Raw genomic sequence first — 14426 nt, 5'->3', positions numbered from 1 at the left:
ACACCTTCAAGCGTAAAGTTCAGGTTGAACATAATCTAAAGACAAAATCTTTGCAATTAAAGAAAAATATCAAAAAGAGAAAAGCACCCCTGAAAGCAACCGAAAAAGAGTCTTCCAATGAGGAAGTTTTGTGCTTGGTATGCGGTGGTCCATATTCATCAAGCTCCGAAGATTGGTGGTTAGTACAATGTCGAGAATGTAAGCACGTTTCCCATTTAAACTGTACAAACAAAAGCCCATTATACATTTGCTTTAATTGTAAATCTGACTGTGATTAGTGTTTTCTCTTTAAAAATATGTTACCAGAATTTGTTATTGTTTTTATTTCTAACGCTTACACATATTCTTTTCTGTCATTGTAGTATTAAATATATTTTTTACTACTTCCTATTTAATTTATTTACTCTATGGGTTAATTTCTCTAACAATCAACACCAGCAATCATTTCTGTAATACTTAACCAGCTTTTGAGCCAAAGATACTGTGTAATAGACTCCCTAGTATAGGCTAGAATAAATTAAAAATTTCAAACACTTCAACTGACTCAAAAAAACAATTTGTGAGATTTGTAACAACCCACACCAGTCTCCCCCACACACATGAAAGGCACAATCGAAAATGTTAAATCAAAACAGCATTTGCTTGTTTAACAAAAATAAAAATATGTACAATAATCAGTTTACTGTTTTCTCACGTCTCTCTAGGAAGGAACACGTCATTCGCACAATGTCGATTTGATAAGACTTTAGATAAGACAATAAAAATGTTCGCTGCGTCTAGTAAGCGCCGTCCAAACTGAAAGACGAGCTTCCTTTGAAGTCGTGGAATAAACCGCAACAATTTGGTTCGCGACGAGTCACGATGAAACAGTACGCAAGCGGTTTTTTCTGCCGTACACATTAACGAATATAGCGTTCGCATACCGTATGCATACCGTTTGGCTCGCATATGTGTACCCGCCTTTACCTGAGGAATAAGAAACAACTAGTTCGAGCAAATGATACTGACTCTAGTCACAAAAGCATTGTATGTGGAGTACCACAAGGTTCAGTACTGGGTCCTCTACCTATCTAAACTAGTTCTATGTCATCATCAGTGTGGTTGCAATATGTTACCATTTGACGTGGAATTAATTAAGGTGATAATTTTTCGACTGTTCTAACAACCATTCAAATTTCGTCATTTTGTGTCATGTGGAACAATTTCACCCAATCATGTCAACATTAGACTGATAATTGCATTCAGTGCAATTTTCAATCCCTATGACAACACGATCGAGTTTGACAACTTCATCCAAATAAATTTCAAAATGTCACGTTTAAAATCTAATGTTAACTTAAATTTTAATAATTGTACTTTCACTAACTGTACTTTTAATAAATAAATGTTTCGTTATGATTTTTTTTTTCGAAAAATTATCCGCCGAATATCCCTCGGGCATTGATGAATGCCTCATAATTTCATGACAAATTTCTCAAGCTCGTTGCTTGGTAACAGCACTCAACCTTCGGCTTCGTGCTGTTACCAAGGAACGAGCTTTCGATTGTCATGAAATTATCTCGTCTGTTATCAATGTCCTAGGAATATTACTACTGAAAATTTATTCACATTTATATAGTTTCATTGTTCGTGTCGCACATTTGAAAGAGTTTTGTGAAACTGCAAACGTTGAATACCAGACAATTCTTGGTTATGGGAAAACTCGCTATTTGGACATGTTCACACGCGTGCAATCAATGTTACGAGATTATGATGGATTAAAGGCCTATTTTCTGGAAACTTCAAACAGCAAAAAATTACTAAAGGATTTTTTTCAAGGGCCCATGTTCGAAAGTTTGGTTGTTGTGCTGTTTGGTTCGGCTCGCTACCGAGCCGAATTTGAATGAAGTCGAGTCGTACGAATGTACTCGTAATTCAAATGATAAATTAGTTATTTGGTGTATAAAAAACAGAATCACACAAAACATTATTAAACTTAATCCTCAAAACTGTCTAGTTTGGGATTCAGAAAATTTTCAAGTGAATGTTGAGGATTAAATACTTAAAAACGTGTCATTTTTTGATGCAGCTTATGGACTACACACAATATTCCTCTTCGAAAATGCGAGTAGTCGTAAACTGAAGATGGCCAGTAAAAAAAAGTCAATGGTGCTTTTTGTAACTAAATTGATACCTAATTTTTTGAAGTCTAAAGTTCTAAATTGGAGTGGGTCAATGCGAACGAAAACAACTACTGCTTCTACGGGAACATACACCTTGGATGATAATAAAAAAATTTGCCATCAATTAAAGGAAATTGAACTACTCAACAAAAATTCAGCCACAACATGCTTATGACTGCTTTAACGTTAATGCAATAGCTTAGATATCAATAAGCGATTAGCGATTAAATCTTGCGAAATATGAATTATTCAAAATAAAAGATTGTTCTAAAATCGACAAATTTCTATGTCAATAATCCTTTTATAACGGTAGAATGTTATCTTAAGTACTATTATCATTTGTACATTTTTAAATATTTCACAGGGTTTATTAGCACAAACTTTTAACTATAAATAGAGTATTATAAAAATATTTATTTTTCTTAATTCAATACCATTGTTATATACGTGACTCCTAGATAAAATTCTTTATATATTAAATATAATATATCAACTTTAATTGGAAACTTGGGAAGAAATACAACATTAATAAAATCATGTTATATCATGAGCTGTGATGCTAACTCTACCGATCTATTGAAAATACCTTAATTTCTACTGGTTTTCAATACTCGCTACATTATACCATAAAATTTGAATGTTTTAAGGCCCTTCCGTAAGACTAGTAAAGCTCTACTTATTTAGCCATTTCCAAAAAGAGCAGAAAGTGGGCTGACCATACGAAAATCTGTTTAATGAACTCATACTAGAATCACATCATCTACCCTTTCCAACCTTTCTTCTATTTGCCAAATTTTTCTTTTAGCTCTTTTATCCAGCATTTTTATTGCCTCATTTTCGTCTTTAGTTTCTCCCTTAAATCTTCTTTCGCGGTCTAGATGTCACGTATGAGACATCTATATCCCAGGACTGTGGTGGCTGTAGTCAGCCGCCAAGATACTGGCATTTTAAACCGGAACACACGATTCGATTCTCGGCAATAACGACACACACATTATATGTATATACACTGCGAGTCACGAAAAAGAGGCCACCTAAAATTTTTGCCATTTTTTAATTTTTACGAATCATGCCACAAAGTGATTGTCATTAGATGTTTGTGTAATGTTTAAGAATATGTCGTATGCAATCACTTTTTAAATAACAAATGTCAAAAAATAACTTCTTCCAAAATAATGATTTTATTGAAAAATAAAAAAAAATTAACATTGTACATTTTTCTCTGTTTTCTTTAGAAAATTACAATTAAGTCGTGATTACTAATACTGTGTATCACCACCTCTATTGTGAATTACACCCCTCATTCGATTTGGCATTGAATTGATCAAATTCTGAATGTCGTTTTGAGGAAAAGCTTCCCATTCTTCCATGAGCGCCAACCGAAGCTGCTCACGACTTATTGGAGCAGGTATTCTGTTTCTTACCCTTCGTTTGAGTAGGTCCCAAGCATGTTCAATCGGGTTCAAATCTGGACTTTGAGCCGGCCAGTTCATTTTTGGCACATTGACAGTTTCCAGATATTGCGTTACTATCCTGGCTACGTGTGGCTGCATAAAAATAAAGTTTTCGCCAACAAACCCAGCAAAAGGCATTACATGCTCGTCTAGAATTTCGGTAATGTACCGGTGTGCATTCAACGCTCCTCTATAATAAATACGAGATCAGTACGGCCCTCGAATGAAATGCCTGCCCAAAACATTACCGAACCTCCTCCAAAAGCAACACGTACTCGTCGAACACAAGCAGCATATCGTTCTCCACGTCTTCTGTATGTTTTGATGTGGCCATCTGAGCCATAAAGAACCATCCTGGACTCACCACTAAACAAAACATTTTTCCAATCTTCTATCGTCCACAGCTCGTGGTCTCTAGCAAACTGTAGTCGGCGTTGTCGATGTGCTGCAGTTAACAAAGGTCCTGTTGCTGGACAACAAGCACTTAGACCAAATTTCCTCAACCTTCTCACGGTATAAGTGCTTAAAGACCACCCGTGAGCATTTTAAAAACGGTTTTGGATTGATCTAGCCGTAAAGAACCGATTTTGCAAAGAAGTGTGTTGTAAAGAACGGTCTTCTCTGGCCGTCGTAATTCTTCTCGGGCCTGATCCTGGTCGTCGTTCGTGAGATCCAGTCTCTACGAATCGTTGGTAAGTTTTTTGGACCATACAACGACTGACTCCAAGCTGTCTGGCCACTTCTCTTTGACTCATTTTATTACCAATCAAAGTAACAATGTGAACAGATCTAGCAAATTTCTCAGCCATAGTTTTTAATTTAAAAATTGCACAAGTTTACTCTTCGAACAACTGTACACTAGTGAAAGGTTTTTGAAAAACAATAAAATAGCCATATTCCAAGAAAAATAAGGTACAAACAACACGTGCATTATCAGAAGTCGTAAAACTGATATCAATTCTGCAAACTTATTACCCTTAATTGACCTGTCGCCACCGTTTGTCGGTGCCTAAAAGACGCTTAAAGTGTTTCTGCATTGTGGGAATTTAGTTACAATAGAATAAATTGTAATTGTTATAAACCATACTATATTTAATATAAAATTAGTGTTTCTTGAGTTTAGGTTCAATAAGTAATATTAAATTTGGAACTAGATTTTATTGTCCATTGAAATCAACGTTTCGGCGGAAAACCCTTTCCTTTGTCAAGATTCTAAAATGTACAAGATTAAGAACAAAAAGTTATTGTAAAATATGTTAAAAACTTACCAAAACGTAAAACAAGACACTGACATTAATGAATTGACAGAAATAAAAATTGATATCTGATATCTCATGGTTTACTGTCATTAATATATAATTGTTTTTATATGGGCGTATCGTTGGTGTTTTCGAAAAAGGTAAATATTATGACTTTAAGAGTACTTTATGGTGTTGTATTTATTATTATTTAAATCAGATTGAAATATATTTTATTTCTGTGATTTCTTGTACAAAAAAGATACACAGAACCTAAATAAAATATATTTCAATCTGATTTAAATAATAATAAATATAACACCATAAAAAGCTCTTAAAGCCATAACATATCCCCACTTTACATTTTTCGAAAACATCAATGATACGCCCTTATAAAAATAATTATACACTAACGACAGTAAACCATGAGATATCAGATATCAACCTTTACTTGTCAATTCATTAATGTCAGTGTCCCGTTTTACGTTTTGGTAAGTTTTTAACATATTTTACAATAACTTTTTGTTCCTAAACTTGTACATTTTAGAATCTTGACAAAGACAAGGGTTTCCTGCCGAAAATTTGATTTCAATGGACAATAAAATCTGGTTCCAAATTTAATATTTCTTTTTCTCTTTTATTAATTCCTTTATCTCGTCAGAGACAGCCAAGGACATTCTGATTTTTTGCACCCACTTTCTGTTCTTAGTACCTCCTCTACAACCTTAGCACTCTTTAGATTAAGATATCTTTATTCTATGTTATTAAGTTACATTCTTTAATTCGTTTAATAATTAATCATTATTCTTGTTTGGAGTAGGTCTTTGATACTGTCTTGTTTTAGGAGAAATAGTTGATCTTATATTTTTTCCAATATCTGCAGAAGCATTATTCTGTTCTGCAGCACTCATTGCATTTGATATATATTTAGGAATATATGATACGTAAGAAATTTCAAATCATGAATGGCGTATCAGTTTAATCATGCTATATTTGACACTAAGCAATACATTGTAATTCTTTGAAAGAATCGGTTTCAACCAACCAGAAAGTATTTTGATACCCTATCATATCTCAACTAATATTTTGGAAGTTTAGTAATTTTACTTAAATTTTTGTTTAAATGAAATGATATTTTTTTCAACGATCTCTATTGATCAAAACAGTTGTCTGTATCAGGAATAAATTTATAAGAAACTTTATCAAAAGAAATAATATGTACACCACTTAGTATTGGGTATAGTAAGTCTGATTGAAAAATATTTTCTATAAGTAGTTATGCCTGACGATATATCATTGACTTTTGATTTCTCTTAATCTGTGATAATACTTGACTCAAAGAATATTTTGGTGCCAATCTGATTAAAAATAACAAGATAAAATATTTCGAAACATATTTCTAATCTGGAAGCTAAACCCTTTGATATTTACCGGCCAGTTATGACAGGTCTTCATGTGCAACATGTGTGCAGGTGACATATCCGATGTGAAGGATATATAGTTAGACAATTATAAATAATCATATACTGGATGTAATTAGAAAATCATGAAAACTATCCTATTTTCACGATAAAGCATTGAATATTTACTGCTCTACGTAGGACTTCCCTACTTTAATTAAATCCACTACTAGACACAAGGCTACTCTCGATAAACCATTGAACTTTTGCTGTTTGATACAAAGCTACCATTCTTTATTTGCCAAAAGCAGCATCCTTTGGTCTTTACTACCTAGTTGATGTGCCAGATGTACCAGCTGTGCTGTGGCCACATCAATATATATATATATATATATATATATATATATATATATATATATATATATATATATATATATATATATATATATATATATATATATATATATATATATAATATAGTGATAAAACTGTAACGAAGATATATACACAAAATCACAAATATCACTGTAGAGAAATTGCTTCACATTTTACTACATTTATAAATGGATTTCTTCAGAAAATGTAACATAGAAAAAGCTGTTATATCAGGAAGGCAGTGTGAAAGAGCAATTATGTAGATTAAAAGGTTTATTACAATTTAAATATGATGAAAGTATGAAAGGGGACCAGATTTTAAATATAAGGGGAACTGTAATTCAAAAATAAATTGAAAAAGTTCCCTTCTGCGTCAATAAAACCAGACTAAATACGAATCCTGTTGAAACCATCAACATAACTTGATAATGTTTAACCACTTTTGGGCGCGTGGACCTACTATTATAGACCATTATTACTTAAATTAATGGAATGCGCCCAATTCTTGGAGGTGATTACGAGTGGCTTTCAGTAACTGTTCAGTATGTCTAGACATATAGTATGAATTTATTGTCGCTTGCGAATAGAAGAGCTCTTCAAAATTATTAGTGAGTTATTAAGACTTTTGCCCATGTAACTAACCACTAAGTTTTTCTTTATTGGTTTATGTATTTTTTACTGTATATATATATATATATATATATATATATATATATATATATATATATATATATATATATATATATAGGGTGTCCCAGACTAATTTACCCACACTATATCTCTTAAACGAATAGAGATTTTCGAATGGGACAAAAAGTGATCTATTCTACTTGTAATACAGTTTAATATAGCGAAGAAAAAGTGATCCCCTAAATATTCATCCCTTAGTTACAACCCCTAACTTAAATTTTTTAATAGCACCCTGTACATTTTTTTATAGTTTTGGATGTGGTCTTCTATCGTCTATTTAACCGATTTTTTTTAAATAAAATGGGTTTGTAAGGTATCAAGAAAATATCAGTTTATTTTTTATTTTTGTTAAATTAATCAAGATAGCCTTAAAAATAGAATAGAAAAGAATTATGCTTTATTGTCACTGAAATTAGATAAATCGTCAATATTACAAAATAAAAGAATGAAAGTAAAACGAAAACAATTTATTGCAAACTTTAAATAAATTGCAAATTGAACATACTACCCGTACAAATAAAATACAACCTTAGGAACAATACAACTTAAAAGGAACAATAAAAATAAATGCAATAAAAATTACATGAAAAAATAAATCAAAAGAATGCCAATAGATTTTTTTGAACCAGTCTTATGAAAGGCCTTGGATTGAGACAATTATTAAACAAACATTTTTCAAGAGTTCAAAATTCTACAAAAATCATAGCCCTATTGATAATGAAGTTAGCAAAATATAAGATATTCAATTTGAAAAAGATAAGAAAATTCTAAAGTAATCTACACAGAATTTATGAAAATAATAAATCTAAAATGATTGCCATCTTAATGTTTGGTTATGGTCATCATATAAAAAATTGTTGGTAAACTGTAAACAGTCATTCATTGTTAATAGGAAAAAAATTAAAGTATTTATGACAAACAAATTAGTCATAACAAAATTAAGAAACAACATGATATACACCTTAACCTTAAAATGAAATTTACATTGAATATTTTGCTAAGGAATAATCATACAATCTATCCAGATTCCGAACAAAAGGAATATGCAGGGAAACCAACTAAAATACCTGGCATATTGCAGTACAAATACCTTGTTAACATAAAAAGGTGATGACATGTCTCTAATATTAAATACTAATATAAGTTAGAAAAACTAATAGTATTAGGACTGTCCGTCCTGATATAACTTTAACAATTATTGTACGATTATTCTTATAATTACTCTTTTCCCGACGCTCAATCCGGCTTCCGACGTCATCGGTCTACTTTTGATAACCTTGTTCTTCTTCTAACACACATTTCTCAAGCAATCAACACACAACATGATGTCGTAGCAACTATATTTGACATTGACGGGGCATTTGATACAATCTCCAGAAAAGCAATAATTGACAAACTCTCCTATTATAATTTAAATGGTAATATTCTCCCATTTCTAAAAAACTTTCTAATCGAAGAACCTTTAAAGTCCTTGCCAATGGTAAACTTTCTCAATCTCTTCCTCAAAATCAGGGTGTCCCTCAAGGATCTGTATTAAGTTAAATCTATTCATTCTTGCAATCAACGAAATTTGCCGGTCCTTTCCTGCTTCTATCAAATATGACCTAATCATTTACTGCCATGGTAAATCTGTCCCCACCACATGTAAACTTATACAAAGTGCAGTAAATCTACTTCAAGATAGATCTAATGAACCAATATTATCGCTCTCTGAGAGCAAAAGCAAATTAATCAAATTTTTCAGAAGAACCTTCATTCCCTTACCCCAAATTTTATTCAACAATTCTCCACTATCTGTTGTTAATCAATGTAAAATTCTCGGTTTGATATTTGACTTCAGATTAAATTGAAAGAATGACATCTATGAACTTAAAACCAATTGTTTTAAAAGGCTGAACATTCTTAAAACCCTCCATCTTCAATGGGGTGTTGATGAAACTATTTTATTAAGAATCTACAGAGCCCACATCGAATCTAAGCTCGACTACGATAGCTTTATCTACCTCTCGATCCGACATAGATTCATTAAACTCTGTTCACAATAGCGTGCTCTGTTTATGTCTAGGTGCTTTTCGCTTTAGTCCTATCGAGAGCATGTAGCGTGAATCCAATGAACCTCCTCTCACTTTAAGATGACAATCTCTTCTACTTTCGTATGCTGCATCAACATCCGCAAATCCCTTTAATCCCGTCCATTTCCTAATTACCACAATGCCATCTTTTTCAAATAACAATAACCAACACCTTATCATAAAACCTAAACATCAATTAATTTCTCCACTACTTAAAAATATTGACCTCCCTCTGACTAGTCCATTTCCCCTACCTTTACTTCCCCCTTGGCTAATAATCTTCCTTCAGATACCTCACCCACCATCTTTAACAAACATGAATCTTCTAACATTCTTATACAGAAAGCATTTTTAGAAATTATAAAAAAAAATCATGATATAATTCTCTATACCGATACTTCTAAAACTACCACTGGTGTTAGCTCTATAGTAACCACTAAACATGAACTTATTATATAAGATCATCTCGGTTACCCTTAACATGCAGCGTTTACACAGGTAAACTACATAGTATTCTGTTGGCTTTTAAATGCATCTCCCATTAAAACAGACATATTGCCATTTGTTCAGATTCCCTTTCATCTATCCATTTAGTCAATAGAATTTTTACTGACTAACCATTAGTTCAAAACATTCATGACATATACCAAAATCTCTCTGCTCACAATGTGACAGTCTTTCTCATATGGCTGGCTTCTCATACTGGAATTACTGATAATGAAACAGCAGATCATTTTGCCAAAGAAGATACCAACCATAGCACTGGAGTAACCCCAATTCAACTAGCTAATCATTGGTCATCTCTCCCTGAACCTCCTAACTAGAAGAGAAGCATTGATTATTAGAAGACTCTGAATCAACCACACAAACTTACCCATGGTTTCTTGATGTCCTCAGTAACTCGTCAAACTTGCCACCATTGAAATGTTTACCTGACTGTAAAAAACATACTCACAGACTGCAAACAATTCACCAACCTGTATAAAGCACTGGACTTGAAACCTACTCTTAAGAAAATGCTCAACAACCCTACAGAGATCACAAAAACTACACAGTTTCTAAAAACCGCTAAAATCTACCACAAGATTTAACCTAATAAACATTAGTTAAAGTGATATAATTATTATTTGTTCCCATTATTTATTATATATTTAATATTATTGTTCCTGTGCCAATGGTCATAATTGTCGAGGTACTTTATGTAAAAAAATAAATGACTCATTATTAAAGGTAGCCAAATTAAAAGCTATATACATATAATAAAAACTATATTATAAAAATATATTTTAAAAGTATCCATAAAATTGTAAAAACTAGATAATTGAAATAACTTACCACAAATTAACATGTCATATCTTGAAGCGTTGAAATACTGTGCAAAGATATTCTTCGTAAATTCATAACTACTAAAATACAAAGCGTGTGAAGGTCCAGCTCCAACTACCATCGCTGACATACCTCGAATTGGCCTCAAAATACCTTCATGTCGAATCATCCTTAACAGTGTTTCACCAATACCTTCAGTTCCTGAAGTTGCTAAGGACTGCATTCGTGTCTAAAAATAAGTATATCAACATTACAATAAATTATATAAATAGAGAATTTATTGTTTACAATAAACAATGCACCTAAAATGTATGTAAAATCCGAGAACTACATAAACATAAATGACATTAACGTAATTTCATAATATTTTCCAGTACGATTTGTAGATCCTAACCGTAGTATCCTGGGTTTGGAAATTAATGCCCAGAAATGATGATATAATACTAAATATTACTGTTAAAATAATGTTGCCCTTGAATTGAAATTTTTGATTGAATATCATTATAGTTCCCTAGAAGTATTTTTTATTGTCTCTCCTTGTAGATCTTTTCTACTGCCAGATGTCAGAAATTACAGAAATTTCACAAATAGGAAAGTAAGACTTTCTCATTGTCTACCAATGTAGCTCTATAATAAATTGTCAAAAGCCTCAAAAGTCCACTGCTGAACATAGGCCTCTTCTCGTGTTTCCAACCCCATCTATCTTGGGGCACTCTCATCCAGTTTTTATTTTGTCTTCTTAAATTGTCAGGCCATTGTGTAGGTGGTCGACTGATGCTTCTTTTGTCTTTAAATTGTCATAATACCTTGTTGGATTTGTTTTTTTTTTATATAGTAGGAACACATCAATTTCAGCCACAATTGATTCACTATTTATGGAGAATTGTAATCTTGTTCATTATGATGTTTTGATTTCAACCAAAATAAAAGAACAAACTGGTCAATATGAAGAAAGTTTTTTTTTTTTAAATTATAACTTTAAAAGTTTTATTGAATATTATAGCTTAAACAATAGGAATGATTTATATTGTTTTAAAGATATGAATTTAACAGTCGAATATTTGTATAATACTCTATGCCAAGGTATTTACCTATTTGCTTCATACAAAACAGTCAAATGATGATATTAATTTTATATGTGGAATGTAAATGATAAATATACACTGTATATTCAGAGCCTATAAAACTAATAATCAGGCCCATAGTAAGTTATGGGAGTGAAACATGGATCATAATACAGAAATCAAAAGAACAGTGGTAGATCGAGATCTTTGGAAAAGCTATCTGAAGAATGCCAAGGCCCCTACTTGGGCTGTAGTGCCATTGGATGGATGGATTGATAAAAACTAGGATCAAACAAGACTACCTGATGTTTATTGCTGGGTTCTCACCGTAAAATTCCTAATGCTGAACGTTACAATGATTATATCCATTTTATAGGACATGATATATCCCTCTGGACGTGTTAGCCACCCTGGAGTGAGATTATTGTGCTAGGGTCATAAAATTATAGTAAATTTGACAAAATTATAGTAGATGAGAAAAAATTTGAGTTTTTACTGGTACACAAGCAATATAAACACAGAATATCGAGTATATAGTTCACAATCAAGGTTATATACATTTTTTAAATTTTATTTGGAGTTTTCAGTAGTTCGTAGATGTTTACATGGATCAATGGACTACCTAAGCTCTGATGTCACAATGGGCATTTCCAAACATTTCTAATTTGTGTGTATTTGTCACATACGAAGTTGGAAATATTGGTTTTTTAATTGTTTGAAGAAAAAATCAAGACTTTTAGTTATGAACATTTACTCTGTGAGATTGGTATTATTTGTTGTTCGTGAATTTGTGAAGTAAAAATTACAAAGGATTAAGATGTTTACTATGAATGTACATATTTTAAGGTTATGTTACGGTTTGATTAAAATTTAATTATTTTTTACTGTATTTCAAGGTATTTTGTTGTTGTTTTTATCGGAGTTATTTCAAAATTAATCAATAAATCATTAAATTTATTTACGAAGTTAAAAAATATTTAAATTAGGTAATGTTTTAATCTTTTTTGAGGGCTAGTGGTTTTATCCCCTAAAAGACTAAATACATATATTCGTTTTCTTGTAGTTTAAATAGTTAATAGTAGTTTTGTTGTCATTACTGAAAAATTAAGCAATACTGGATACCTCCAACACCTGTTTACTAGCCATTATATGCCCAGATCTAAAAAATGAACTCAAAAACTATTACAACATTAAAAAAACATTGTTTTAAACACTCATTATGGCAATTTGATAGAAAGGTTTCCACAGAATGTTATATTACAACTTAAACTAAGAGAAAACGAATATCTTTAGAATCTAAAAAAAAAACAATAATTTAGATATTTTTCAACTTCGTAAATAAATTCAATGATTTATTGATTTATTTTGAAATAACCCTGATAAAAACAACAACAAAATACCCTGAAATAACATAACCTTAAAATATGAACATTCGTAGTAAATATCTTAAGTAATATACTTTGATATTCTTACCTCACAAATTCACATACAACAAATAATACCAATCGCACAGAATGAATGTTCATAACCAAAAGTCCTTATTTATTCTTCAAACAATTTAAAAAACCAATATTTCCAACTTCTTATGGGACAAATACACACAAATTAGAAATGTTTGGAAAGGTTTTTAAATACTCCGCCCATTGTGACGTCAGACATGTCTGACGTCACTGACTGTACTAAATGTACTTACTATAGCAACAGTCATAATTTCTGCAGGGAATAAATAATATTTTGAAATTAATTATGGAAAATTTGTTTTTTTCCTGTCTAAAAAATTATAGTGGGGTTTCTGAAAACTATAGTGGGTTTAACGATTATTGTAAAAGCATAAAAAGGAGTGTAATTATAGTATATCTAAGTCCCCTAATAGTGTACTAAGTTTCCTAAATATATCACTTAACCAGATGATTACCCCCAATACTACTTACATTCTCCTTCAACACCTTCATGACAGCGACACCATAGACACACACACACAATAAATGTTTGTTCTTGTTCCTTATGCTATATGCTGACAGCACATAGTATAAAGTGTGCCCTTCACAGCACACTCACACTCCCACCTTTAATTTATCTGTGGTGCCCTCACGACGGTGAGGGACGCCGACAGTGTTGCCGATGTCACGATAAGAAATTATGTTAGACAGCTGCTAAAATTATCAGATTTTGCCAAAAATTATGTTAAAATTTTTGCAAAATTATGTTAAAATTTTTGCAAAATTATGTTAAAAATTTTTATCTTGGTAGTTTCTGAAGGTAATAAAAATACATTAAAAAAATTATTTTATTCAACTTGTTAATTAAAAAAAACATGAACAAAATATATTTAATATCAAATAGGTACTATAATAAAACTAATTTACATATGGAACGCTTTCAAATAAAATTGCCTTATTCTCATCTTGTGAAGATGAAGAGTTCATGTGATTAAAATAATTTAACATTTTTTTGTCTCTTTGTAAATCCATTTACTGTTTGGGTACATAATTTATTTCGAATTTTAGTTTTTATTAAATTGACCTTAGAAAATATTCGCTGACAGGTCGCATTTGAATGTGGACAAACAAGGATATCTAAAATAAAATGTGAAAGATTTTTGAATTTCTGCACTGCTGCAGTTATCAGTTGATGCACCAACTTTG

General features: G+C 31.5%; 1 protein-coding gene across 4 annotated transcripts in view; it reads right to left on the bottom strand.

Annotated features, from left to right (window-relative positions):
• The window catches only part of mfrn (mitochondrial iron transporter mitoferrin), a 92871-nt gene that overhangs the window by 70330 nt on the left and 8115 nt on the right, over positions 1 to 14426 (bottom strand). For all 4 annotated transcript variants that reach the window (XR_011950629.1, XM_072529401.1, XM_072529402.1 and 1 more), the window contains exon 2: positions 10727 to 10946. Coding sequence is in view for 3 of the 4 variants with exons in the window: in XM_072529401.1 (XP_072385502.1) it covers positions 10727 to 10946 (220 nt within the window). In the remaining variant the exon portion in view is untranslated. The remainder of the gene's footprint in view (positions 1 to 10726; positions 10947 to 14426) is intronic.

This window comes from Diabrotica undecimpunctata, chromosome 4 (assembly GCF_040954645.1).
Source record: "Diabrotica undecimpunctata isolate CICGRU chromosome 4, icDiaUnde3, whole genome shotgun sequence".
Classification (NCBI taxonomy): Eukaryota; Metazoa; Arthropoda; class Insecta; order Coleoptera; family Chrysomelidae; genus Diabrotica; species Diabrotica undecimpunctata.
This window is presented reverse-complemented; position numbering and strand designations above follow the sequence as displayed.